Source organism: Mauremys reevesii, linkage group 6, assembly GCF_016161935.1.
Source record: "Mauremys reevesii isolate NIE-2019 linkage group 6, ASM1616193v1, whole genome shotgun sequence".
Classification (NCBI taxonomy): domain Eukaryota; kingdom Metazoa; phylum Chordata; order Testudines; family Geoemydidae; genus Mauremys; species Mauremys reevesii.
Window position 1 is genome coordinate 89,018,921 of NC_052628.1, and position 23,558 is coordinate 89,042,478.

Consider the following 23,558-nt stretch of genomic DNA (forward strand, 5'->3'; position numbering starts at 1 on the left):
CTGGGTCACAGGCACAGCTTGTTTTTTCAGTTAATGTACATATTTCCCTTTTGCTAATGTACAATATTCTCTTCATGGACTCCCCAGAGATGTCACTTCTCTCCCATGCTCTCTTTGCTGCCTTATCAAGGCTGAAGGAGGAGAATCCTAACACAACAGTATTGCTAATCACAGAAAAAGGAACTGGCCAAGCTTTATTTCTTTAATCCAATGCCCCATCACAAGTTCTAACTTAAAGTTTTGCCTTCTGCTACTTGACAAAGAAGTTCCTTTATAGAAACATACAAACCCAAACACTGTTCACTGGTAAAATAAATCTAGAATCTAGTATTCCATTCAACACGTTCTACTTCTGTACAGTCACAACATCCACGTTCAGCATGATCAGGCTCTACAGTGCTCAGTTCTCTCTCTAAATGTATTTATTGTTGTGAAAGGTGTTGGTGTTCTAAGTCCACTTACTGGCTGACAAGTCTCCACATCAGAACTGGCAACCTTAATAGCAGTCTCAGAGGAGAGGCCACAGACTGAACAGGCTTGGAGCCCAAACTACCCTCTTACAGATGAAGATGGCTCCTCAGAGTCAAACTGGTAGAACATTCGCAGAACACTGTGAATGAAGCTTGCACTTCCCCTGCTATACCTGTTCTCCAAAGAAACGACGTCATTCTCAAGAGCTTTCAACATGGTAGCTTTCAAAAGTGGTATGTTTAAAGATAAAATAAAAAAGTATGTTTACACCTTATGCACTTTCATGACTGAGCTGGTAACAACTGCAGAGTTCCTTCAACAGGAAGCAGGTTCAGTTTCCTTCCCGGACCTTGGAAATGCCAGTATTTAATCCAATGGCATTGCTATCAAAAATTGCACATTTAGCAACAACCCTTCCAGTCACAGTTTCCATCTGCAACATCCAGAACAAGGACACTAGCATAGATAAACACACTTGTATTGAATGTTAGTTTTGCCTACAATGTCACAGATTGGAAAATGAAGCTATGAAATACTGTTTGATTCCGATCTGTGACCTTAAACAGCTTTAAGACACTTCCTGCAGCTCCCACTGGCTGGGAACGGCAAACTGCAGCCACTGGGAGCTGGGGGGGTGGGGGGGAGGGAAGGAAGGGCAGGGCGCGTGCCTGCAGATGATCAACATAGACAAAATGTCTTACGCTCCCCCAGCAGATTACCCTGATGGGCCGCATGCTGAAGGTTGACGACCCCTGTTCTAGGCACAAAATAGGAACCTAAAAGCACCACTGCCCATGGAAACTACCTCCATAAGCAAGGAAGTGTTAAGATGCAATAAATGCATCCCTTCTGCCATAATATATCCACATCCCTCAAATTTATCTTCTTTAAATCAGCAGTGATGTGAGCCCTACACTGTACTGAATAAGACCACAGAAGTGAAGGGCAATTAAAATACAAAATAGCTGTGGTGGTAAATTTAGGGATACCATTAATAGAAAATTACCACACACATGGATCACAGTGCTACTACTGCAACTGATAAAGGGTCCCACATATAGATGCTGTGTGCTTAGCTCTGGGAATATGAATTAGGTCACTCATATACATTAAGAAATTACTTGGTATTTGCATTTTATTAAGTCTTCAAATCCATATCTGCAAGACAAAATGGTTCTGGTGTTAACTATCATCTATATAAGTCTTTTTTTGGGAGGGGGGCAGTCTCAGCTGAAATAGGAAATAGATTGTCTTTTTTTAATTAAATGTTTCCAGGTAGTTACAATGGGAGATATGGTGACCAGTGCAGTGCATGTTGCCCAGTAGCTTCCATTCTCAGCTCAGTTTCAGTCACTCATAACTTTCCAAAACTTTCATCGTTTGGTCTGAAGTTCTCCATGCTTATTCTCTGCACAAAGGGAACTGTTAGTGCAAAGTCTGAGCAATTTGGGTGGCAGAGGAAGGGGGAGAGAAGAGAGGTTTGAGAGTTGGAAAAAGAAAAATCACAAAACAAAAAACCCAAACCATACACACAAACAAAGCCTTATGTTAAGATAACTATAAAGTTGCATAGTTAAGCACTCAAAAACTCAGGATCGACCAAAGACAAACCTTAACTCTGCTTCCATGTGTATATGTCACAATAGTTCTGAATTCTACAATGACATACTATTTCTCAAAGTTTTGTTTAATTTAATTGTAGTCCTCCCCCTCCCCTCTTCCCCCCCAATGTCTACAGATATACAGAACTACAAGATGGTTTAGGTAGATTCTGTGTATGACAGAAAGAGAATCCATGAAAGTGATTTATAAGAGAAGTATACAGTAAATGGTACTTAAACAACATATGCTACATTTTGGTGGAAGTTTTCCAAGGATAAGATTTTCAATGACTTATTGCTAGGAATTCCCAGACTACATCTCAGCTAGGCCCCAGTCTTGCCAACACTGTGTGTAATTTTATGCCTGGGAGGAGTGCCACTGAGTTTAATGTATTTCAGACCATGGAAGTTGTTGTATGAATATATGTAGTAAAATTTGAGAAACAGTGTGTGATCATATAATTCAAGTCTGTACTTATGTGAATATGCACAAGTGGCAGAATTTAAGCTGTGTACATAAACTTCAGCATTTCCTGACTTTTGAGTGTCTAATGATACAACCTTATGTTCGCTCAATATATTTTATGGTAGCATTTTGGGAATGGTCCTTTTGAAAATTTGATTAAATATAGTTAAGGTCAATATTTTAAAAATATTACACACTGACTGAGAAATGCAGGAAGTTTAACACTTGTTATGACGTAAGCCAATTCATTATGCCATGATATTGACTTTGGGGGGGTTTGAGATTTGTACTCATAAGGAAACATTCAGTACCAGACTAAAAAGAGAAAAAGTTAAAGTCGATGTCCTACCCAAATGTTATTTTCTAAATCAGTGGTTTTCAATCTTTTTTCATTTGTGGACCCCTAAAGAAATTTCAGCTGGAGGTGCAGACCCTTTGGAAATTCAACCTGTGGTCCACAGCCCCTACCATAGAAGTCTCAGACTGAAAACTGACTCGACAGAATTTAACTATATATGTTGTGCATGCCTGGCATAGTGTTTGACACAGCATGAGAAAGGGCACTACATTGGGGGCTTCTATGGTAATGACAACACTTCTGGGTTTTGACCTGTAGGTGGGGGTATTCAGATACTTTTGATTGATTAGAAAAATGGAATGTCTTTTCTGGAATCTAAAACTTTATTTTCATAAAAGTCACCTTTCACAGGCACCTTAGAGATAGTCTGCGGACCCCCAGGGATCCGCTGACCACAGGTTGAAAACCACTGTTCTAAGTACTTACACAACCACTACTGTTAAGTATTGGACTGTAGTTTGGGCTCTTATTAAAACATCCATTCCCTGTACATTTTCCAGATATTACAATAACAGTGTGGCAGGACGGCATCCACTGAGCATGCCTTCTCATAGCACAGCATAGCCCTGCAGGCATGGCAACCTCAGCCTCCTCTTGCTGTTCCCAAATTACTTGTTCACAGCCAAAAGCGTTTAAACTAGTATTTCCTTTCCTAGGGTCCGATTCACTGAGACTTTATAAATATACAGTTTCCTTTGACCCCTGGGGCCCAAACCCTCCTCCCTCATTAAAATATCCCTTCTGGGGCTGTACAGTGTTTCAAGCCAGCTTCCCCAGCCCACATTACTCAGGTTCCAGCTCTGCTTCATGGAGCCTCTCTTCTCTCTCCCCCAGAGTCAACTACCAGCTGGGTTTTTATCATGTCCAGGAGGTAGCTCCTTGATCACCACCTAACCACTATTCAACAGCTTGTCTGTTGCTCCCTTAAACACCTATTCCTTACAGGGGCCATGTCATGGAATAGGATGGATTAGTCCTGACCCTCTTATTCTTTAAAAGGGACAGACTATACTTTGTTACATCAGATTATCATTTTCCTTCTTAATTATGTTAATACAGGGAAAGACAATTTACTGTTCTGCCCCCCACTCCACCTTCCTTATTAATTGTGAATTCATCTGAACTATTCATTCAATTAAAACAAGTATTTTTTTTCATTATGATAACATACATATCTTCATTATGGACTCAGGTAACTACTTCTCATTCAGTTCTTTTTCTAAAGCTTGCTGACACATTTTACAGTGTGTATGCACGCTAACTGCATTTGTCTAAGATTTCTGTTTATGTGCCAGACTCTTATCCCTGAGGGACTGGGCAGCTGGTGTGTACCTCACTCTTTTAGTACTAATGCCTAACAGCTGCAGGTTCCCTGGTCAAAGTGATTATTAATAAAATCAGAACCAACCAGAACTTCTTTACAGAAAAGGAATAATAATTTAGAACAAAACAAAACAAAAAGAATATTTGGAGGTAAGTTTGCAAAAAAAGAGTCCATGAGGCAGATGCTCAGCTGGTATAAATTGTCATAGCTCTATTGAAGCTAACGAAGCTATGACAGTTTACACCAGCTGAGGATATGCCCCCATATGTATCAGATGTTTGGCTACAGTCACATTAAGTTTAAGTCTGTATGGACAACTGCTATAGCAGTTATCTAACTGAACGTGACTGTTTTCCAGCCTCCTTCCTCCTATGGTTGCGGCCTTTAAAAGTTTATCCTGCAAGACAAACTCATTCCATAAGCCAAATCGTAACATAATGATATTGTGCTGGGCCCAAACAATATTTTGTGAGATTACATCCACTACAAAAATAATTTCAACTGAAATTGCAATTCAATTTTTATCCCTCTGATTTTTATTCATAGGCAGCAAGAAAAAGCCTAAGAAAGGGGAAGGTTGGATAATCTTACAAAATTCACTTGAGGGAAGTCTTTGGCATGAGTGGTCAATGAACAATTCTGATAAAGATTTCAGGTTACCCAGTTATGTTCTAGAGATTATAGACAACTCAACAAAATACTCTAGAAACACATTTGCAATCTTCATATCTGTAACTACATCATCAATAAACTAGATTATTTAAAAAAATCCATCAAAACTATAACCTAGCCAAGCATAGTCTTGTGAATGAACTTCTTTACAATTTCATCTCTCTTTTGGCTTTAGATCAATTGGTTCAAACAGTAAATTACACACCAGTAAAGACTGAAACTGAATACAACCTCACAGCAAGACTGACTTTATTCATCTCACGATACTGTCTATAACACAACATAAGCAGAGCCCAAGAAGTTCTAGCCTCCGTGCTATCAGACCTGGTTTCCTACCACAGTACTTTACAAACCTCAATTTTACTATTAAGCTTACCCGCTTTTTGAGTAATATTATAAACAGTTGCAGGTACGTGTTAATAGTTGCTGTTACATGACATGCAAGAGGTTATCATAATGAGAAAATGTATGTATTGTGGGATGGTTAAAAAGCTAACGCGCACACACACACACACACAAAACTCGTACTGACTTTTGTCTCAAATTTCAGAATTAATAAGGACTTTAGAATTAGACTCTTTATGGACAGTAATCTGCACAGTGGTGGATTACTAGTTACTAGAATTTCTGTTAGTAAAAGGAAGTAAGTGTAGCAAACACAGATGATATATAGTATCTTCACACAATAACATATTAGGTAGATCATTTTTAAAATAAGATATTGTTGACGGTAATTTTCTAGTATTAATTAGTTATTTTAAAAAATGACTCAGAGATACTGCAAGCAACCCTAGAACAAAGATGTACACAACTGTGCTTAATGAATAAGAAGGCGATTTTTATGTAATTGGTTGCTCCAAGGGTCATCTGTCAAAGGAAGCATATCCAGGAACGCCAGCTATGCAGCCAAACCCAAACCCCTACTATAAGATTTCTATTGATTTCAATCTACTCTACTCATATTAGTTTTAGCGTCTTTGGTGGATGCTATTGACTGGGTGACTACTATATTGTTACTTCACTGTGAGTTAAACCAAACTATAATTGCACTGTTGAGTTAAAAAAGAAAACAAAGGATTATTAATCAAAACAACGTCATTGTGTGCAACGCCTTTCACATCTGTTATGTAATCAGTTTGTTGACAACCCCCACAAAACCACTCCCGCTTAATGACATACTAGCTTTTTCCAAGTGGTATATAATCAATGTACCATTGATAACAGTTTATTAAACAAAGTCTAATTATTCAAGAAGTAATTTCCCTGACCTTTGAGAAAACATGAGGCCTCCTGGAGAACCATACTTGCATGTTAATGAAAGTAAAGACTATAGGAGATGCTCTTTACTCAAGTACAACCCATACTCAGAAGCTAGTAAGAATATTTAAAGGGACAGTTTAGGCTTTCAGAGCTCTACAGTCTCTGACCATGTAGGAGGTTGTTATTGTTTTTTGGTGGTGAAGAAGTCACTGCAGAATGGAATTATTTCAAAAAGTGTCACGGATCTAGTATTTGTACAGAGTTCTGTTAGTGTGCGCAGTGGTTACTAACCTACTTATAGGGAAGGGCGGAATAAGGTTTCCTCCACTCTGTTGTCACAATTCAAAAGGGTATGGGGTGGGAGCAGAGGCAACTTTCTTCTAATTTATTATTACACTTCTATCAATTAAAAGTAAAGTTGTGGAAGCTTTTTGTGGCAACCCATTGGCCCTTGTGGAGGCAATATTGACAAGGAAATTTACAAAATGCTCTGGAATATGGAAGCTTCAATATGACAAAGTATCACACTCTAGCGTCCTGAAGAAAGGAGGAGAGCTATTCTGCTGGCTCACCCTGGGAACACATGAAGGTAGGGTTTGTTACTTCTGTTCAGGAACACAGAAAACAGAAGCAGCTATGGGCAGAGGCAGGGTCCTGTATTCATGAACATGAAAAGCTGTTGGTTCTCAGCACTTTTGAAAATTAGGCTATTTAGGCACTTAACTATGGACACCTTAGACACCTACATTTGAAAAGCGTAGCCTATAGTTATAGGATGTCTACTTCTCTATCTTCATGAAGGAGGGGAAGGAATGTAAGTTACAATCTAATTCTGAACTGAAGTGCTCTGATTAGCATTATAGGTACCCATGTGATAATTTGACCATCCAAATGCAGCACTTGGAAGCCAAATTCGCAAACTGGGCCTGGTTTCTTTGAATATGCCTCATATTCTTACATTCTAGCCAATTTACTTTTAAAACACCCTCTCCCCTCTTTTGAGTACTTAAACAAAATTCCAAGTACAGTACCTCATTTTCTTCCTCATGTTCCAATATAGCCTGTAGAAAAGCCCTCCGTTCATGGCTTGAAGATTTTTGATCGAACATGCCGGCCTGAATAACTTTCTGATCCACATTCAGTTTATACTTGGCAGCAGCAAGTATCTTCTCCTCCACACTGTTAACAGTGCACAGCCTCAGAACTCGAACCTCATTCTGCTGACCTATTCGGTGAGCTCTGTCTTGTGCCTGCAAATCCTGTTTGAGAAAAATACACTGCGTTATATACAATGCGTCTGTCTGCTATGCAAACGAGCTGTCTTGTCAGAGGAAACTACTATCTTTAAAAATGTCTATGAGAATAAAATACATTAGTAGAAATGGGTCTGAACCAAAATCCTGAACTGAACAACGCTCTACCTGCCCCAAATTATGGGTGCAAAAATGAGTGCAGAAGGGTGAGAGAGTGAAATCCAGGCAGGAATGTTCTATCTTAGAGAGAGAATATTGCTGAGACAATAATATGGGCACTAGTAGACAAACACAGTGATGACCAAAGTAGTGTGGTGGCTTAGGCCACCAGTCTTTTGCTTTTGGAAATGTGGGTTCAAATTGTCTAAATTTGGACTCAAGTGACATGAATTTCATGGTCTCAGATTAGAGATGCTGACAAATGTCTACTAAAAACTAAAGCAGCCTTTTGATTGGCAGCTCTATTCACTAGTCCCAGTCCCCGAGAGAAAACAGCAGGTCAAGGCTTGAGGTTAATTTTATTTATTTAGAACTCTATTAAGATACTGCAATCCTATCAGCTTTCCAGAAGTCATAATCTTACTACAGCGGAGTCAGATACAAACAGTACTAATGGAGGGCAGTTAATCTAAAAGTGCAAGCATTGTACTATCACAGTGTAGTGGTTTTTTACATGAGCTAGGCCTCTTAAAATAAAGATTAAAAGTTTTTTTTAAAACCAGCCTGTTTCAATCCAGATGTTTGGGATTGCAAGCACAAAGCCCTGCCTAGGCATTTTTTGCTCTGGGCACTTTACAATTAATAGAATGTTTTGAATTAAAGGCATATTTGCAGCCAGCAGCAGATAAAAGTGAACATAAAGTCACAGTATGAACACATTCATGCAATTCATTTACAGACAGAGGATGTTAAAAAGAGGACAGTGGAAGCTTCCATTCCTACAAGTGCTATGCCTGGCTCTAACAAATATTATTAGTATCTTCCTTTTAGCACATGCCTCATTAAAGTTAACATATTGCTTCTATCCCCAAGAGAAAAACAGAAATTGAATGCTACTTCACAATTTAGCAGTTTGTTTGGCACTCCAGCAAAATAATATTTACCGTTTGCACATATTGCTACCTGGTTGCTGCACATACAGTGATCTGTACTATAAATGTCACACAAATAACTCAATGGAAATGTGAAACCAGAATACAGTACATTTTGCGTTGCTTTCAGAAACCCCAAACCAGGGGTCTCAAAGTCCCAGCCCGCGGGCCATGTGCAGCTCGAGAACCACCCCAGTGCGGTCCACGGAGGAGAGACACATGCAGTAGGGCGACCAGATGTCCCGATTTTATAGGGACAGTCCTGATATTTGGGGATTTGTCTTATATAAGCACCTATTACCCCTAACCCCTGCCCTGATTTTTCACACTTGCTGTCTGGTCACCCTACCATGCAGACATGCTGCCGGCAGTGTCTGCTGCAGGCACCGCCCCCCGCAGCTCCCACTAGTTGGGGGAGAGGGACAGAGACACTAGTCGCCGGGCAGAGTCTGCCAAGGAGGCAGCATCACTTTTTTCCACAATGAATACAAACAGGTCAAAACACCGAACACAACTATTTGATGTACACCTGGCTGCAATTCTGAAGGTTTCAACTGCTCAGTCACTGAGGCCAAACATCAACAAACTGACAGAACGGAAGTGTTGCCAGGTGTCTGGCAAACATTAAAAACTCTCTGGCAGGCAAAGAATTGTATGAAGTTGTATGACAGTTTTATTATTTATAAGAAATTCAAAATAAAAAATACAATATAAACGTTTTCTTTTCTGAACACCATCTTCAGTGACATTACTGGCCCGCTGGGAGGATTTGAGGACTGGCACTGGCCCTAAGGTAAACTGAGTTTGAGACCCCTTCTCCAAACCAACACACACAAGCTGTGAATTGTTCCAAGTTCCTATTCAGGATCTTGAGGTCTCTGATCATCCTGATCTTTGTGCATTTGTGACAGTGTTGTTTTAAAGTTTTAAATAAACAAAATCTTTTCAGCCTCTCTCAAGGAATCCCTCCACTTAGTTCTGCATGGGGCACTTGACTAGCTACATGTTATGAAAGTATATAGGCTTGCGATTCCATTCATATACAAGCTCTACTTTAAAAAAATGTGTCACTAAGAGACAAGCACAGAACACACTTGCTTCTACTTGCTTTTTTGGCTAGCACGAGGTATTAGTTTGAACATCCTCTATCTGTACTCACTACTACCCATCTCTAGTTACTATGGCCACCTGTGACAGGGTGTATAAACCCCACCCTGATGAGGAAGGTGCCAGATAGGCCCTGCACACAGGCCCAGTCCCACCGCTCTGGCCCCATCAATCGTGTATGGTAGGGAGGCGGACTTTAAAAAGGAGGAAACTGCAGTCAACTGGGGAGAGAGATCAGCCTGAGCAGGAGACTGCTGGAGCTACTCCTGGAGCCATGGGAAAACTCCCATCCAGGAGGAGATCTCCACCCCGACCCTACGGGGAGTGAGGTGAGCTCCCAGGGAAAGCCTGACAGAGTGAGCCTGATTCAGCAGCCCAGCCAGAATGACTTCTCAAAAACTGCTATGCAGATAGCCTCTGAAGTAAGAAGGTACTGCTGGCCTTTTTTCCCCTTTGAGGGGCTCTGGGAAGAAGTTATTCTCCGGTGTGCTGGACATTTAACTTTCCTTTTGATCCCCTATGAGAAGGGACTTAAGAAGGTCCACAAAGGGAAGGGTCTCCCTTGCAAGAAATAAGGAACTGGGGCCTGTGTATAAGCCACCCGGAGTAAATAACTGGGCATGACCAGAGTCTCCCGCCATCTGGGAGGAAAACATAAGAGGACTCTTTCACACCACCCTTATTATGAAACTGCAAAATTGCTGTGGAAGTATTGCAATTAGCCTCTTGAGAGAGAGAATGCCTTGTACTATTCTACTGCCACACTTCTAGTTGTTTAAAAGACCAGGATTCATATGCTCCAAAGGGAACAATTTACTAGCTCCCTGAGTAAGAGGATGAGGATAGCTACACTGTGGGAGTAGGAGACAGAATCCACAGAGCTCTGGCATGGGGGGAGGAGTGGGCTTCATGGCAGATGGAAAAAACCATATCACTTTACTGCTTTAAAACAAATCATTATTTACAAGAAGTTGTTTGGTGACTGATTCTTTACCAAAGTGGCACTTGGAGGTACAGAGCCAATTTGTTTCACTATAAAATTTCCCAAATTAAATCAGGAAGCCCCCAAAGCATTTCCAATTCTCTTTGTACACTGCATCATTGATAAGTAAATAAAAATAACCTGGTGAGGATTCCAATCACTGTCAAAGATAATGACAGTGTCAGCAGCCTGAAGATTCAGGCCCAGGCCTCCCGCTCTTGTGCTCAACAAGAAGATAAAGTACTGTGACCCAGGCTCATTGAACTTCTTCAGCAGAGCAGCCCGATCCTCTGATTTTGTTGTACCTGAAAAGATATGCAAAGAAATCCCATGACACAGGTTTTGTTCAGAAGTAAGCTGCAAAAGACACAAGTTGATGAGGAATCATGTGGGAGGCAAACCACTTCACTTGTCCTCAGCCAGCCTACCTGCACTTCACATCGTGTAGACTCATTACTGCGCACGTGCGCTTTGGCCAACTGTGTAAGTGCTAGGCTGCTGGACAAAGGTTTCCACAAATGAACAGTGAATTTAACTATACTATACATTTCAAAAGGAAGCTTCAACCAATCACCCAGTGTTTCATGGCTATGATAAACATAAATATACATATGTAAAATCATATATGTTTAGCTGTCCTCCCTCCACCACACTCTTTATACATTGCTTGAAACCAAAGATTGAGGAGGAGATTTTTATTTAGTTATCCAATACACACATATTAAGAGGAGAAAATCTGTCCCTCGTAAAGTCACAAACTGTTGACCAAAAATATTTGTCATTAAGAAACACAGCGTGGACGTGAAGAAGGTGATACAGGAAGAGCAGGGGAAGGAGAGAAAGATGATATTTACTTTTGAACCATATTTCAGCCTGCAATAATTTTTTGCCATGAAACTGAAAATGAAGGAAAACTGGAGTGTATAACAACATTGTAATCTTAAACCCAATGAGTATTAAACACAGCTTATTAAACAACATGAATAACAGAGACAAGGTGAGTGTGGGAATATCTTTTATTGCACCAACTTCTGGTGGTGAAAGAAACACACTTTTGAGCACGCAGAGCTCTTCTTCAGGTTTGGGAAAAGGTACTTAAACACATAGCTAAACACAAGGTGGAACAGATTGTTTAACTTTAGTTAAAACATATTCTATGGGACAATTAACACCTCTACAGTCATAGGACCGAAAAAAAGGGTTTTAGTATGTTACAGATTCTTGTAATAAGCCATATATCTAGTGTCTTTATTAAGACCATGACTTTCAGTGTCTAGCAAAGTTATGAACTAAAGCTCCCAGGCTTGTCTTTTGGAAGTGTTGTGAGCTTTCCTTTGAAGATGAGGACTGAGAGGTCAGCTGTAGAGAAAGTTTTGGGGAAGCATCTGCCAATGGATGATTGTGTGTTTTATCATTTTTTTGTGAGAGTTCATTTGAGAGCGTAGTGATTGTCTGGTTTCACGCACACAGCTGTTATGGGGGAATTTATTGCGCTGGCTGAGGTACACCATGCGTTGTGATAAGGTTGTATAGGAACCAGGGATCTTGAAAGGTGTGTTTTGGTGGGAACTGATCATCATAGCAGTGGAGATATGTTTCTATGTCCTGCATCTGTTGTTCTGGCAGGGTCTGTTGCCGTTTTAAGTTGGTGAGTCCTGGTCTGGGGAGCTTGCTTCTGATGATAAGCTTGGTAAAGTTGGGGGGATTGTTTGAAGGACAGAAGAGGGAGTTTAGGAAAGATTTCTTTCAGGATGTGGTCCCCACCAGGTATGAGTTGTAACTGTTTAATGATACCCTAGATGGGTGTGGGGTGGTAGGTGACAACTAGGGGTGTACGGCCTGAGAAGGTTATATTTCTGTATTGAAGCAGGTTCTTTTGGGCTATTTGGATGACTCATTCCATTGTACGATCTACTTCTCTGGTGGAGTGTCCTTGTTTGGGAAAGTGTATTAAGGTGTGTATCCCAGACTTCCTCCTCAGAGCATATTCTGTGATGTGCGTGCTTGGTTGTAGATAACAGATTTTTTGGTGTGTTTCAGGTGGTTACTGGATCTTGTGATGGCAAATGTGGTGATCCATGGGATACCTGTATATAACTGTCTGTAGGATTCCATTGTTGCAGCTGATTGTAGTGTCCAAAAAGCTGGTGCTGGTGCAGGAGTGTTCTAGAGAGAGTTTGATGGATGGGTGGTGGATGTTGAAGTTGTAGTGGAAATCTGAATTAGTTTCAGTTGTCTGTCCAGAGGATGAAAATATCATCAATGTGTGTCAGGTATATCATATGTTTCGTGGTGCATTTGTCCAGAAATTCCTCCTCAAGGTGGTGCATTAAGAGGTTGGTATACTGGGGAGCCATCCTAGTCCCATAGCTGTTCCCATGGACAAAGTGTTTGTTGAATGTAAAATTGTTATGCATGAGGATGAAATGGATGAGTTTACCAATGTGAGCCTGGCCCTGAGGGAAGAGCATACCCTGCAAAGAGAAGGGTGAAGAAAAAAAGCCTATGGGAGGTGAGTAGGAAGCATCCCAGAGAGAGTAGCAAGGTTGGGGATTGAGCAGACCTTGGCTGTGTGTTGCATGGTCGTTGGGCTGGAACCTGGAGTGGTGGATGGACTCAGGTTCCTCTATCAGCAACTGACAGAATGGCAGTGCCTGGACAATGGATCCGTGAGACTATATCCAGAAGAGAAAAACCCATAGTGAACTGGCTGGAGGACCAAGATATAGGGAGGAAGTTGCTGCTCCTGGAGTGAGATAGTGCCCACAGAGCAAGGGAGAGGACAACGTGGGAGAGACCACAACGGGAGGCCTTGGACCTGAAAGAGAGCTATTCCCCAGAGCAGCCAGAAGGAAGTGCCACCTGTGGTGAGTGAGTACTCCGTGACACTGTAATTGTGGGGGATGCTGGTGTATAGGGAGATGATATCCACAGTGGCCAGGAAGGTGTTTTCAGGGAGGCTATTCATGTTGCCAGGTTTCTGGAGGAAGCTGGTTGTGTCCTGGAGGAAGCTGGCCCGGTGTGTGGTGAGTGTTTTGAGAAGGCTTTCTATGAGATATTCCTTCAGTAAGAATGTCATGGCCAGATATAGGGTAAGGCTACAATTTAGTTATGGGTATTTTTAGTAAAAGTAATGGACCGGTCACGGGCAATACACAAAATTTCACAGGCCATGACTGGTCTATGACTTTTACTATAAATACCTGACTAAATTTTAAGGGGGTCGCTGCTGGGGGTGGGGTGCGGTAGGGTGGGTGGGCATCTGGAGGGGCCGCTGCTGGGGGGAGGCATCCTGGGCGGCTGCTGCTGGGTGGCTGGGGGGAGGCATCCTGGGCGGCTGCTGCTGGGAGCAATGTGGGGCAGCCGCGGCACCAGCTGCTGGCAGTGGTTGCACCAGCCACTTGGGCACTGCTGCCCCGGGCCACCTGGGTATCATCAGCTGCAGCTGCACTGACCACCCCAGGACCACTGCTCAGGCAGTCCCCAGAGCCAGCCGCACCGTCCGCTGCTTGGGCGGCTCTGAGGTCAGTCACACTGGACCCCGCAGAAATCACAGAGGTTGTGCAAAGTCACAGAATCCGTGACTTCCGCAACCTCCATGACAAACATGGAGCCCTAGTAATGGGTCTGCCAGGGTTCCCTTATTTGGGAACGTGAAGATCCTTGGGGGGGGGGGGGGCGGTTCTGGGGGATGAGGTTATACAGTGTTTCTTGGAGTTGTCTGAGGAAGGACTTGATGATATCCTGGGTGAATTGTGGTGTGGAGTCTTCTTTAAGCAATGTCATCTTGTATGTGCTGGAGAGACTGTAATGGATGTGATGTTCTCTAAGGATTACAGACATTCCGCCACACACCCCCATCTATCCCCCCACGCACGATGAAAATCAAGGTCATGATCAAGTGTGTGGTTCCATCCACTGTGGGTGTCCGGCCAGATGACTCTTTTTTCTTATGACTGCTGGTGGGGATGCTGTAGCTATGGGTGGTGCCTATCACAAAATGCTGTATACCTCATCCAATGTACTAAATGCCCCAATAATAACTATGTGGGTGAAAGCAAACAATCACTACGCTTTCAAATGTGCTCACGCAGAAAAATGATAAAAGACAAAAACACCCCTTCACCCACGGGTGAACACTATTCCCAACACGATCACTCCATATCTGACCTCCGAGTCCTTGTCCTCAGAGGAAACCTGCACAATACCTTCAAAAGATGAGTGTGGGAGCTTACATTCATAACTTTGCTAGACACTAAAAGTCATGGTCTTAATAAAGACACTGGATTTATGGTTTATTACAACAGTCTGTAACCCACTAACCCCTCTCTTTTGTCCTATGACTGCAGGGGTGTTAACGGGCCATTTCACCTTGAAAGGTCCCTTAAAATGTGTGCGCTAAACCTTCTGTTCCACCTTGTATTTAGCTGTGACACTGTAAGCACCGTTCCCAGAGCTAAAGAAGAGTTCTGTGTAGCTCTAAAGCTTGTCTCTTTCACCAACAGAAGTTGGTGTAATAAAAGATGTTTCCTCTCCCACCCTGTCTATCTAATATGCTGTCTACCACACTGAAAAATGACAGGAATAAGTGGTACTTACACATGTATGTATTTTCAGCAACATTCTAGCATAAGGAAGGATTAATTCTAAAGTAAGTAGTATACAGTGATGTAAAATGTCACAGCTAAGTCTGCTGTCTTGGATGGCCACAGTATTTTGTTGGGTTTTATTATGTCAAAGGTAAAACTGAAGTCAATTGTATAGAGAAAGGATAGTCCTGTAGTTAAAGCACAGAACTGAGTATCGTTCCCAGCTTTGCCCCAGATTTCCTGAGATGCTTTCGGCAAGTCAACTTTTGTGCCTAAATTTCCCTATATGTACAACATACCCTTACCCTGCAGGGTATCTTGAGGCTATGTTCATTAATGTATCATTAGATGGAAAGTACTAAAGAAGTGCTTGGTATTAATAATACTTAACCCACCTGAGGGATGAAAAGCTTTGAATCAACTTAAAATTTGATAATGTGAGTACCCAAAAGTAACTTGAGCATTGTTGGCATTGTTCGTTATATTTCCCTATAATTGCTATCTTTTATTTGACTGAACACACTGTTCCATTAAATATTAGAGACACAAAATGGGTGAGGTAATCATTTGTTGGAATGGTGAGAAGAACAAAAGATACTACACATCACTCATCCACTCTCTAAATCCTGGGCCAAACATGGCTGCAACACTGCATTAAATATTGTCACATTTGACACTGGAAGCAAGCAAGAGCCAACATTCAACTTGTTAGTAATAGACAGAGGTTGTTACTGCTGCAGAAGGTTGAAGATCACTCTAAACATCCTGAATATTGTCATATGCTGTTGGACAAAGAAATCATCTTTCAAATTCTAAATAATCTAAGTTGATTATTATGCATTTCATCCCCTGAGCGGGATAAAACAGGCAATTTTTAGTTTTATGCTCTTTTAATACTACTACATTACATTTCTGTAACAGCTTTCATTCAAGGATCATAAAACACTCACAGACATTAACTAATTATCCTTCCCAACTCTCCTGTAAGTTAAAGTTATCTAGGTATCACTTTACCTGTCACAAAAATACAGCATCCCAGTGAATAAACAGGAATGGGAATTTAAGTAGATAGAAAGTAATTACTTCAATTGGAATTTGGCCAGAACAGTGTAGTTAACACCCCTACTCATAAGAAAATTGCCACAGGGACTTCACTTCTGACAAATGGTGCAAACCTTCATTTTACATCTTATCTGAAAAACAGTGAATTAGACCAGACCTGATGGATCACTAGATCAACTGCATCCTGGTAATGGCCTCAAATATGTTCCAAGTGTAGTATTTTGAGTGTCTACAGACTAAGTATTTTAATATTTTACTACTAGGTTTGTGAGCAGAGGCACTACCCGAGACTGAAGCCCTTTAGCTTACAGGCCAAATAGATAAAACAAAAGAATGGAAGGAGAAAAAGAAGCACAGAGTGGTGAAATGATTTGCCCAAAGTCACACAGCAAGATGGCAGCAGAGCCAGGTAGAGAACCCAAATCTCCTGAATCCCAGTCCAGTGCCCTATCCCTTGAATCACACCACCTCCCAGTTTATTGTCTGTGCTTTGTTTCCTCTCTCAGCTTACCGTCAAGGCGAAGGTAAAGGAAATTTCGAAAAGCAAAATAGTCCTCCATAATGGTCATGAGGGATGTCATTTGACAGAAGAGAAGCACACGGTGATTAGTGGCTCGCAACTTTGGTAGAATACGATCAAGTAGTTCAAACTTCCCTGAGGCCCGATAAAGCTCGGCTCTGTTTAAGAGAAAAATAAAACAACACAATAAAAACCTTTGCAAGCCTACTTCTAAAACTGTTTTTCTAATAATGCTGGCAGGTGCTGAGTTGGAGAGATTCCTTTATTCTGCCAAAGCAGAATTAACAGTACTTTTCTCTCTCTAAAATTGTTATTGAAGGATCCCAATATATGTTTTCTAGCATTAGTTTTAAAATAAAAGAAGGGGGAGAATTATGTGAATTTTTGGAAAAAAAGAAGTTTCCCTTTTTTAAAAATTCAAAGCTCATTAAAATTTCACCCAGATCCAGTATCGGCCTTTATATAAATCCAGTGCTCTGACTAATTTTTCTTCAAGCAAGAGACATTTCTAGAGTAGGTAATATAGTTTCAGAGGTAAATAAGTGCTTGCAGGATCTGCTTTCAGTCATTGACAAGCCTACAGCCATAGGTCAAATTCACAGGCAATGTGTAATGTCTCCCTTAGTCATCCTAATAGCAACATACCAATGTGTAATCAAGCATAAGTCCAAACTGGTGTAATTTACACTTGGAGGAGCTGGAAAAGGGCTGAGGAAGGTGTAAGTTAAAAAAGGGGGCAGACTCCTTTAACCTGAACATCCTTTCATTACTAGACTCCTTTTGTCAAGCCCCTCAGCAAGTGAGTTGCAAGTCAGATTCAGCAGGCTGAATCCAGAGTTTGTATAAGAAGGGTTTAAGCTACATCAGTAAGAGGGTGAGAGTCTAAGTAGGGAACCTAACTCTCTCTGTGTGTTCCATCCTATGCATCCGATGAAGTGGGCTGTAGCCCACGAAAGCTTATGCTGAAATAAATTTGTTAGTCTCTAAGGTGCCACAAGTACTCCTGTTCTTTTTTTAGCCAAATGATAGACAAAAATGATACACAACTCCCCTCTAAATGTGCCATATAGCTTTAAAATAAAATTTGCCATTAGGATCTGCATCTTTATTAAGACCGCAATGCAGACCACAAGTAACCAGGTCTTTTGAGGCCTGCATATTGGCCTGTTGCACAGCTCCTATCTATTTAGGAGGCAGATGAAACCACTGTGCAAGACAGGAAAAGCCAAATGTCACTCAATGTATAAGCAGGAATTACACATACTTTTTGGGACAGGGAGGGAGTCAAGTGGAAAATGTAAATAAGCTCTCCAACCCTTAGGCAGTACTAGACCATGATCTGGGTCTGTTTCTCTACTGGGGATAGGCCAGCCATAAACATTAGTATCCTCCTTGTATTAGGATAAAGAACAGTTACTTATCCTAGCCCACTGTGGTTCTTCAACTATTTGGTATGGATCCTACCGTAGGAGCCCACGCACCTCATGCATGCAAAACTGGAGGTTTTTTGAATAGCAGTGTCTGAGAGCCACACATGCACCCTGTACTGACTCATGATTCCATACGAGGGCATAAAGATGCCATCCTCCCTCAGTTCTTTGGCAATCCAAAGTCCCTATTGTTGAAAACTGAAAAGCAGGGATTGGGGGTTGGTCATGGGATCCACACTGACTACATCTCGAAGAACCAGCTATGGTAGGGTAAGGTAAGTAAACATTCATTCTTCAAGTATGTTTCAGTGTGGATCCCATTGTAGCCAACTGGAAAGCAGTATCTCCTCAGGAAAGTGGGCCCCAGGTATATCAGCTGAACAATGACTAAAATATTGCTTTCCCAAATTTGGCATCAAGTGCAGTCTTGAAACCTGGCTGTGTGTCAAGTGTTTAAAAGTTAGGGGGTTGCTCCATGTAGCTGCCTTGCAGATCTCAAGAAACAGATGGAAGATGCTGCTTCTTGCCCTGATGGTGTGCACCTTGATGTGTGGAGGGAAAGGTTCACAAGCCAGTTGATAGCAGGTGGAAATATGTGTGATTCATTTTCTGCAACAAGATCACTTAGCCTTTTGATGCACCAGATATGGCCACAGAGAAGTGGGGAGACAGCCTGAAAGACTTGGCCCCATTGCGGTAACAGAGAAATGCTCTGGAGATGTCCAAACTATGCGTTGTTCAGTGCTGTTTTGGCAAAGTAATCAATTTATTTACGTGGCACTTCCAAGACCACCTTAGGGATGAACTTGGAGTGTGATTTCAGCACCACCTTATCCCAATTAAAGGGCTTCTCATAGACTAAGGCCAGAAGGGACTATCACGATCATCTAGTCTGACCTCCTGAACATCACAGGCCACAGATCCTCTCCCACCCACTCTTCTTATAGACCCATAACCTCTGGCAGAGATACCGAAGTCCTCAAATCTTGATTTAAAGACTTTAGTTTACAGAGAAGCCACCATTTACTCTAGTTCACAGCTGTCAGCCCTCCAAAGGCAACTCCTCAATCATGGCCCGCACCTCTCTCATGATGCCCGACTCATGGAATCACAATGTTCAGCACATGATCATCAGAATGGCCAGTGTCCAACATTTTCATCATCACTTGCAAAGACATCTTGACACTAACTGACCTTCCTTAATTATGTCCAAGCGTCTCTCTGCTGTCACGAGGGAGCTTTGTGAGGAGGAATGTTAGCCAAATATGACTTCTAACATGGGACAATGTAACATGATATGGCAGTTAGCATGTAGCCATAGCAAAGCTGAGGAGTACAACAACCTCCCAAACATCCTCCCAAACAGATCATTCAGCTGCAGTCCTATCCCCTCCATGAGGCTAGGGTCAAGGCTGAGGACTGCATCGCTGGTACCAGTGGTATTTGCTGCATCACAAGCTGCTCCTTCCCCGAGCCCTCAACACTGGGCAAGGATTGGTGGACTCCTCCCCAAAGGCTTTAATGTTTGCTCTTATGAGAGGATACTGAACTCCTTCTCAAGCTTCTGCTTAAAGCAGCCCCCTCTGTGACTGAATTCAACACCAGAGGTGTCCGTTCTGGCTTCAACATTAATGTTGGGATCAACTTTGATGTTGAAACATTCCTCGATGCCCTCTTCTCTGTGCTAGTAGGAGACACTGCCTAGCAGGTCGATGGCACACTCGATGATCCTAGCTTCTCCACTAGTAGGGTTCTGGAACTCATTTCCTAAGGGTCTGAGGAGACATGCATGGATTGTTGCAGAAGATGGGGTTTCAAACTCGCATCTCGTGATTTCTGTGTAAGCATCTGCTCAGCATATGCAATTCCCTCAGGCAGAAGAGATATCTACTATGTCCATCCCTCAGGAGTATTAGGCACTGCAGCATGGACAGGTTTTGAAGCTTGCAGGTTTTAAATCGGTCATAATGAGGAGCTCGGTACAGGGGGGTATGAACAGTAGCGTTCAGTCCAGATAGGTTGGATCAGTTCACGGCAGTTGAACATAGTAGATTAGAAGTGGTTCTGAAGGCTTTGGAAGATACCGAAGAAGTTTAGCCTGAGCTAAGAACTAGTGGGTTGCACATTTGCCAGGCCCTCTCTTGCTGCCACGGATGGTAAGAAAATTGAGGGAGGGTTATGGCTGCCCACTGTTCATGCCCTCACACAGAAGCACAAGGAGAGACAGTGTACGTGGATTCTGCTATCTCACTTTCATGAGGCATATACACAACCAGAGTAGATTCACACTGACACATACTCAAAGAAGAATGTTTGTAAACAGATACAGCAAGGAGTAGAAATCCTTTCCACCTTACTCAATCCTTGGGATTTTTGTGGAGGAAGAGATCCTACTCCCAATCACTTGTCTTAAGTCAATGGAAATCATACACACTCATTGCCATGAGGAGCTCCTCTTAATCATTTGTCAGGCTAAACTGCATCAAGTACCCAGCCACTGGAGTTATCTGCAAAACACAAGGCTCCTTTAAAGTCAGCCAAGGAAAAACCTGCTCCTTATTTAGATGTTGGAGTAGACATTGAGCCTGCCCTGACAGTCAAAAAAGCCAGATTGGAGCCTGGGAAGTCTCTAGTTACTACATGAGTACAAAAGCAGCTTTAAATTGCTGCTTCCAAGAAGGAAGCATCCTTTGGAATAAGCAGCAGCCTCTGAGACTGCATAACTCCAGATGACATGAGGAACCATTTAGAGTACAGAGAAAGTTTTTAATTGACCAGGGTCTATAAGGTACATTACTTCTAACTGTAAGATTGAATTTGTTTTGCAAACTGCTTAGTTTTGATAATGCAACTATTGAAAATAACATAAAACATCCTGCACAATGGTTTCATTACAAATATACAATGAAGAGAAAAAAAAAGATTTACCCATTGATAACACCACTTGAATAGCCCAAGTGTTCAGCAAAGGACTCCTGCAAATAATATAAATGGATTATTAGACACTGAGATTATACAGTAATCCGAGAACAGTTATCTTTATATTGAGCGCTATAATTATGTGTTGAATGCTAGGGTTCAAGCCTCATTACCACTCATACACCTTGGAGTCTGCCTTATGGTACAAGGGCGCTGTTTTTCCCACTGTTTCTTAAAATGCATGGCTTGTAGGAATGATTTCCCTCAGTGGGCACTTTACCAGATTACAACTATAGTAGAACTTAATTTGCACTAATTACTGGGAGACCCATTTGCAAATTACTGAATTTCGTGAATTAGCAAGTGAACAAACAAAAAACCACAATGATAATGTATCACAAGATGTACTTTGTTCATTTACTTTGTGAATTGCCTAGCCATAGTGGTAACCAAATAAGTATATTCCCCAAACTTGCCACTTCCAGAAAAGTGACAGTGGCAGGGGCTTCTCCTACCACATATATCTCAAAATTAAGAGAGAAGAGTGTATTTATTCAGTAGTAAGCACCAAGTTTCAGAAAGTTTCAGAACCCCTCCTCCTTTAGTAAATTGCAAAGAATAGATAAAAATTAAGACTTGAATATGGCCTTGGTTAGACTTTCATACATGTGTAAGTCTCTAACCCTGGTTTTCTATATCATTAGCGATCCATACAGAAAAGACTAAGCAAACTGAACATGACAGCCTTACCTCAATATGCTGAAACATATATGGGTGATTGCATATCTTTCTCAATTGCATGATAGTGTTCATAAGAGTTTTCGCCCCACCTTTTCCCTAAGGGAGGAAAAAATACAAGTCAAATGGCAAAACTGAATTGCTGGTAACTGAAGATTTTTAAAAATCTGAATTTTTAGGGAGGCATTCTATATTTCTACACCAAAGTTGAAGGCCATCTCATGCAATGAAATCTCAGAGTTGCACAGGAAACTCCCTGAAGAAGCTATGTAGTAAAATGAAGTTGGTTGTCCCCTCAAGTCCATGTGCAACCTCCATTGTCAGAGGTGGTGTGGTCTAAGAGAAAAACGTATGGAAGATCTGAAAGAAATCAATGGAAGTATACTGGGGCCTGGGGTTTGTATCTCATTACAGTGGTCGTGTTGGGAAGCAATGTCAGTCTGCCATCTAGATTTACGGGGCATATAGATTATGTGATGTCTAAACCCTACATATAGGGCATGATTCTGTTCAGCTACTTTTCACTTCTACAGTGCCTTCCTTTGGCAGTTACCTGAATCTATCTGCTTCTCTGTCAACCACAAGAACAACACACGGTTCTAAGCAGCTAAAATGCTCTAGAGGTAGCTAATAAGGGATGATGAGTCTTAGGTGGGGAAGGGAAACTAGTACTGGAAGTTGGAGTGGGGAGATTAGCACTGACTGAACAAGGACCCTGGGAACGAGATGGGAAGCAGGAGGAATTAGAGAGTCCAGAGGAGTGAGAATAGGACTTTTGGTGTGCTTTTCAACACTTTTAATAAATAACCTGATGCAGCCAATGTGCCACAATCCCAGTTATTTTACACAGGATTCCATATTACGTTTCAGCCTCTTAGGGAGGTTTTGTAACACTGCGTTCAGAAATGCATCTTTACAATTGTATATCAAAAACAAGGTCAGGTTTTGCATTGTGAATGGAGAACAAAGACAAAAAAAATTTTTTGCACAAACATTTCAGTTGTGGGCAAATTCTTACCCCAACTGACACATCTGCAGTAGGATATCCAAAAAAGTTTACTTGGTTTTTTAATAAGAAGGCTGGTGCGGACTGTCACACATTCAGTAAACACATCGCCATAATGTATTATTGTTAAGTATTATAGTTCCCTTTGTACCTTCTTGTCTTTCTCAGAGCCATCTGTGAGGAGGATTCCCTTCGCTTGCATATGGCGGTAGAGAATCTTCTGAAGAGCTGACATGTCGCATTTGATCACATATTCAACCTAGTGTGAAAAATAGCAATAGATAAATGGAGCACAGAGTTTTGCCAGTCTATAATCATGTTAGGATGATTTAACTGCAGGTCTTTCCCCTTATAGGAACACTTGTAACCCAGCAGCATCTATATCTCCCAGGGAGAAAGAGAGAATTGTAAAGTGGCCACCCACACCCTTGGAATCCAGATTCCCTCATTGTAATGGTTGTCTCCAAAGTTTATCTTTGGGTTCCATGTCTACTGTAAATTGCTTGGTTTCTCTGAGCATGAACATTCAATACTGTTCAGCAAAGCAGCCAAAAAGAGATATTTTTGTATTTTTTCTTTCTATAATTATACAAGCGCTCTCAAAATGAATGGCCAATAACTTGTGAATTTTCTTTATTACGCTTGCAAAACATTTTTAAAAGATCAGTTGTGGTTGTATACCTGTCACAAAACAAATGAGATTCACATT

At 41.5% G+C, this 23,558-nt stretch overlaps 1 protein-coding gene across 12 annotated transcripts in view; it reads right to left on the minus strand.

The window, feature by feature from the left end:
- SMARCA2 (SWI/SNF related, matrix associated, actin dependent regulator of chromatin, subfamily a, member 2) overlaps positions 1-23,558 on the minus strand; it is a 169,836-nt gene that overhangs the window by 60,912 nt on the left and 85,366 nt on the right. For all 12 annotated transcript variants that reach the window (XM_039544652.1, XM_039544656.1, XM_039544650.1 and 9 more), the window contains 6 exons: positions 23,001-23,108; positions 21,856-21,942; positions 21,115-21,161; positions 16,748-16,914; positions 10,727-10,890; positions 7,184-7,411 (listed from right to left, as the gene is read on the minus strand). In XM_039544652.1, the coding sequence (XP_039400586.1) occupies positions 7,184-7,411; positions 10,727-10,890; positions 16,748-16,914; positions 21,115-21,161; positions 21,856-21,942; positions 23,001-23,108 (801 nt within the window). The remainder of the gene's footprint in view (positions 1-7,183; positions 7,412-10,726; positions 10,891-16,747; positions 16,915-21,114; positions 21,162-21,855; positions 21,943-23,000; positions 23,109-23,558) is intronic.